The sequence below is a fragment of the Cariama cristata genome, unplaced genomic scaffold (genome assembly GCF_000690535.1).
Source record: "Cariama cristata isolate BGI_N322 unplaced genomic scaffold, ASM69053v1 scaffold16771, whole genome shotgun sequence".
Taxonomy (NCBI): Eukaryota; Metazoa; Chordata; class Aves; order Cariamiformes; family Cariamidae; genus Cariama; species Cariama cristata.
The window spans coordinates 37,723-43,743 of NW_009598915.1; the positions used below are offsets into that span (position 1 = coordinate 37,723).

The 6,021-nt window shown below is 40.1% G+C and overlaps 1 protein-coding gene across 1 annotated transcript; it reads right to left on the minus strand.

The window, feature by feature from the left end:
• Positions 1 to 5,381: 5,381 nt before the first annotated feature.
• DPH3 (diphthamide biosynthesis 3) lies at positions 5,382 to 6,016 on the minus strand (the record flags this gene model as incomplete). Its single annotated transcript, XM_009709496.1, has 2 exons — positions 5,382 to 5,447; positions 5,951 to 6,016. Coding segments are annotated over 2 exons (132 nt in total), but the record flags the coding sequence as incomplete, so codon positions are not given.
• Between the last annotated feature and the right edge of the window lie 5 nt (positions 6,017 to 6,021).

Genomic DNA, 6,021 nt, shown 5'->3' on the forward strand with positions numbered 1-6,021 from the left:
TTTCCCTAAAGTAACAGCTTCAGTGTTGAAACAACACGATAAGGATCTTAGAGTTAAAAATAAAAAAATTACTACCACACAACAAAAAAGAAAATCTTGATAGCAAAATGAAAACATGATCGCTAAACGCTTCAATATGAAAGAATAAATGTAAAATACTTTTTTAATACTAGAATTTTATGACAAACTTAGGATCTTCAGGGGTGCAACGCATAAATTTTGAAAGCTTCATTTCAGGAACATCAATGAGCTGACCGAAAATCTGTCAGGGAAGCGACTCTGAGAAGAAAATGGGACACTGAAAGTTACACTCTATTAATCACAGAACAACTGAAAATATGGAAAAGAGTAAAAAGAAGAGACACTTAGTTAACAATATATATAGGGCAAATATTCATGAATTAATTACTACTCTGTGAATGCAAATTAAATTACTCTTCCACTAGAAGGAAGAGAGAGGGCATAAGATTAGTTTGTCCAGTTGTTTCCTTTGGAAATGTCTCACAACAATGACCTGTTATTTGGGGGTCCCAAAAGTTTCCTTCTCAATTGCAGAGCTGCCAACACCACATGTATTTTGAATTATTCCCTTAGCTCACTATATACCAGCGGAGCTCCTCCCTCCTCTATGGAGAGGAAAGACAAAGAACGCCAAGAACGAGGGCGGACATGGAAAGTGAAGAGCGAGGGCTCCCAGGGGTGTTCCTGCCTCAGAGCACATTGGTTGGGATCAAGCTTTGGCTCAAAAAAAAAAAACAACTCACACAGGTAGAGCTCTAAAGAACTCTCCGAGAGCCTCACTTTCTGCTTCACCTGGTTAAAGGGCTAGATTTGCATGTTGCAGCACATAATCTAACGCAGAAAATACCCATTTGTCGTTCAGTTGGGTTGTTTTGGAGAGATAATGTCTGCAGTAGCTATGGTGACTGCCTGCCCCGCCTGATGATGGCACTGATGGATGGGGCAGCTCTGCTGCTGACCTTCAAGCACCACCAAGCCTTTGGAGCAAGCTTCTCTGGGCTGGCTGTGCTCAGCAGCAGGGTAAATGGCACGGCAATGACTTGACCATGACATGACGGCAAGCCTGTGCTGGACCGGTGAGCTGCCAAGAATTTTGGGAAGGTGACCTGATATGCAAACAGATCAAACCAGCATCAGCAAGGGGTGGGACGGAGCGATGACAGGTCACTTAAGCCTTTCCAGTTAGTCCCTTTTGACCCACTTCCTCCCTGACCGCGGGTGACATTGTGACAGCTGTTATCCAGCTTGGCACAGCTTCTGTCAGTTGTTGCCTCTGTCACTCAAAAGGTTTGACCAGTTTCAAGGCTGATGAGCCCAGCATCTTTATGGTTACACAGGACCCTCTGGACCCTCCCCGTCTCCTCCATGCCACGGCTACTACGGAGAGGCATTAAGAAACGAGCATTTTTAAGTTACCATGAAGCAGAATCAAAGCTATGGCCTAACTAAATATAAAGAGAAAGCAATTCACAAGGAACCGTGCTAGGAGAAAATCACGGCAAACATTCGTTACTACGTTAAGTATCTTGATAAATCCTACTTGTAAAAACATTTCAAGAAGTTTTCAGTGTAACTAATACCTACCCCTACAGTTAGCCTGATCTGAACATTAAACTGGAATACAGGAGAGATGGAAATGGAATATGCAGAAACTGCTTTTCTTAGTGACAATATATAGTTGTCAGTTCACTTACCTAACTGAAATTTTGATGTTTATTTGAAATTAATCAGTATCTGCCTCTTGGTAGATAGACTCGGTAATCTATGTAATGATCTTTATTAAACTGATGTTCTGCAAAGGACATCTTTTTTTTGACCGGTGCTGAGAATCAAAATTAAAAATTGTGATGGAGGGAAGAAATGTCAAGGTATTTACATAAGGATCCTTTAGGACATTATGACTTCCCCAACACACAGACAAATTAACTAGTGCAACCGCTGAAATTGGTGGCCTAATGACCTCAGCCCTTGGAGGTCCAGGGTCTCCGTCACAGACTTCTACAGCAACTATTCAAAATTAATCATGTATACTACTGATTTACAGGCACAGTGGGCCAAAAGTACATGACCTTCTCAGCAAGTTTCTTTGAAATGCAAACAAGAATCTGACTGCTCGGAGAAGTTGAGCCTCTTTAGTTTAATGAAAAGCAAATTATCTTCCATTTCTTCTCATAAATTGTGGCAACAGAGCATATTGCTTGTTTGCAATATTATATGGGAGTTTAGTGGTGTTTAACAATGTTAGCAATATCAGAGCTTGGATATCTAAAATTGATCGTAAATTGTTCCACCCTCTCTAATCTCTAGTAAATATGACTTATTCCATTAACATTCATGTGATGCTGTTATCACACTGGACTCCTCTGTGCAGCCAAGGACCTAATCAAATACACCATCAATCAATCTGCTTGTCAGATACAAACAGCAAGCAAAAGACTTCTTTGTGTCCTATACAATTGCCTTTTTAGAAGACAAGTGAACCATTGGTTTCTAAGAACATGTAATATGCAAGTAGCGCATAAGGGGACTGCAGGCTGCACAAGAGCCTGTGGTGCTGTGAAGAAACCCTGTGACTGAATTCCTGAAAAGGAACATTTCTGATGGGTTACTCAGATTGGCCTGACTGGTGTTTTGGAATTATACAGTATGGAAGAATTTTTTAAAAAGCCGACTGCAATCACTGGAGTCAAAAGCTTCTTGCAAAAGTTCACACAACACAAAAGCAGGCAGCTCTTTGGCTTTAGCATCAGTGAGATTTCATGAGGGATGAACTCTGTTGCTGCAGAACTCTTCTCTGCAGAGCAGAAGGGAAAGCAACAAAACAGCTCAACAGTTTTAAAAACATCTCTCAGATTCCCAGTGAGCAACAGAAAAAAAAAAAAAAAGAGATACATGACATCCATCCTTGCTTTGCCTCCTTTTTTTGGGGACAGAAACTACTGTCTTGAGACCCTCAAGACACTGCAATGACACTGAGTTCAGAGCAATTTACGTGGGCAAATGTGGCCACATCCTTTCCTAACAAAGTCAGCCACAACACTTCGCTGTTGTTATGCTGTAAAAAAGCTCCAGAAAAGCAAATGTAACGCATACTTCATTAAAGTTTTGATAGATACTATGTAACCGAATAATTTTAATGTGCATATAAATTGCATTATACAACTTGGATCCTATTCATACTTGTTAAGAATATGCTTATTGTGAAACCTTAAGCACTGAAAGTCCCAACTGATGTAACAAAGTAATTAATTTTCCTAGAATTACAGATAATGGTTTTTTTACAGTATTTTAGATGAGCGAGGAACACTAGAGAGAATCACTTCAAAGCTTGTATTAGCACATGCCAGTAAAATTCCATTGATAAACACTTTTTACAACAGTGTAGGAATTCAGCGATATGAGGTATAAATGATTGTCTACCCAAGTTTCACAGAAGTCTTTATGACAGTGCCTTACCTTCATTACCAAATGAAATTTGGTCAAATTACTTCTGTAAAATCTATGGGCCTTTAGAGATACTACACCTGGCAATTTACTTTGATGTAATTACATCAGAGTATACATTCCCTGGTGTTCCATTTGAAACTTACTCTAGTTAGTTTTATGTAGAATACTTGTGGAAAAATCCTTAAGATATTTATGCAATAGAAATCTGAATATGAGCTTAAATAGGGTTCCTGCAAATTTGCTTTATAGTACCTACTGATAGACTGAAACACTTTTTATTAACTAACCTGAAGAAATTCCACTATTATTACCACAGCAGCAGCAACTCAACACCTCTGGAAATCACCGTGTTTGGTGCACAAACAGAATAAGCAATGGCCCATTATAACCATTGGTGGAGTCTTAAATATCTTTATTTAAATAGTCAAAATAAATATTTGATAAGATATAGCTAACCAAAGTACCACAGTTCGGTGTTTTGTTTTTTTTGAAGCACAGTTCTTGAAGTAACATGAGTGCCACCTTCTGGTGTAAGCATGAAAACACTTTAGAGTCGTGCATATTGCATTCAAAACTTCTAACTGAAAGGTGTAGTTTTCCTTTTTTTTGTGTGTGTGTGTAAAAATAATTAGAATGTTCATCTTCAACATTCACAGAACGCTCTAAGAAAAAAATAGTTAAACACAAGAATCCAGGAAGACTTGCTTATCTTTAGGGCCTGGAGCAAAATAACTATATAAATGCTGCATTTTTCCCCAAATTTAACTTCACAGATGTCAAATCCTATTAAAACACATGAATGATCACAATTTAAAATAAATATTTAAATGCAGTGGCTTGTAATACAAGAAATAGACTTAGAATCCATGTAGTATATTCTTCCAACTCTTTTCTGCCCTAAAAAATCCCTTTTACTAAGTGAAATTTGTGCATCTCCTACCCAGGAAATGACAGAACCTAACAAAGGAAGTGACAGAACCTAACAAAGGAAGACTGCGAAATTCAGCAAACATACTACTACAAATGGCACAAAGAACTGCAGCCCATTTTATATTTGCTGCAACAGGCAAATCACAAAGCTGTTGAGAAAATATGGGCAAATTACAATCCACTTTGAGTTCGAGTCCATTTGCACATTACTAGCTTTGCAGGGCTAAAAAACAGTTTGACTCCTTTTGTTTCATTTCACACAACGCCCACAAAAGCACATGACTATTATGTCAGAGTCATTTGATCTCAGCTACCAAAGCTGCTTCAAAGCAACTGCAATTTAAGAAACAGATTTGCCCCAGCTCGAGTCTTGCCCCCACTGCAGACATAAATACAACTGCACCTTCTTTGTGCTTACAGTAGCAAAAACAATTTACCACCACTGTTGGTTCTGGGTCTCTTATTTCCCCCCCCCATATTCAGTATGGGCTGGAAGTACAGGAGCCCACGTGCTGGGTGATACCATACTGTATCAAAACTGCAATTCTATATGGCATCATGTCCTATGGACTTATAAATTTTGTCCCCCAACATTTCAGCTCTCTATGCCATTTCATACCAGTATCTGCCCACATGAATGCTGCTCTTCTTCATAGGCTAAGCTGCCACTGCTAGGTAAGTTAAAATATCACAACTCTGCACACTTCTGTATATTGACTTGCTGTCAATTAGGATCATAATCCTCAAGCCTTCTGGAATACATACAGCAACTAGTAAGTTTTTTAAAATGTATAACCCTTTTGAATAAAACTCATTCATGTGTCTGATGTCCCAGCAGTCTCATTCGAATTACGAAGACAGACAGTTATTGCACTTGTATCTCACAGCAGCAAGCACTTCCAGGAGGAGGATCATGTCTCTTTCCGCAGTTGCCATCCCCATACTTTCTTATTCTAAAGCAGCAACAGTTCATGATGTATTCATCAGCACTTAATCAATTCTTTGCTTGTCAAAGGTTCTGCAATGACTTCATCACGCATGAACTGCTCCTAAAGACAGCAAGTAGAATTTTAGTTGATTTTCATTATTTCCGGATCTCCTCTCCCTCACAAAACCACCAGAAAACCTATTTTTTTTCTAGCGTAGGTATAACTGGTATGAATCTGTCTCCCAAAACATGAAAGCCATAACGTGCCTACTAAATGAGAAACACTACTAGGCTAGCTAACAGGGCTGCTACAGTCATCGACAGACGTTAATGTCACTGAGACTGTTTGTTTTGTGTTTCACTCCACGCTCACCCACGCAGGCACGTTTTAAAGCCCAAACACGGCAGGAGAAGGAGACCAGAAAAACAACAGATAAGACGGGAGCCACAGTCACAAACAAAAAGGCCATTACCTCACACAACCATATCCCACGTTTACCAGGCACTTTTAAAAGCTGCCACCGCGCCTTCCTCAGGGGATGGCGAACCGAAACTCGACTTGGCCGACCCGGCGCCGGGGGAAGCAGGCCGCAACCGTGTCCCACAGCCCTCCCCCGCACCCACCTGGTCGTAAATGACGCGCAGGATCAGGGAGCAGCTGGGGCAGGTGGCCACGTCCTCGCCGTTCTCCAGAT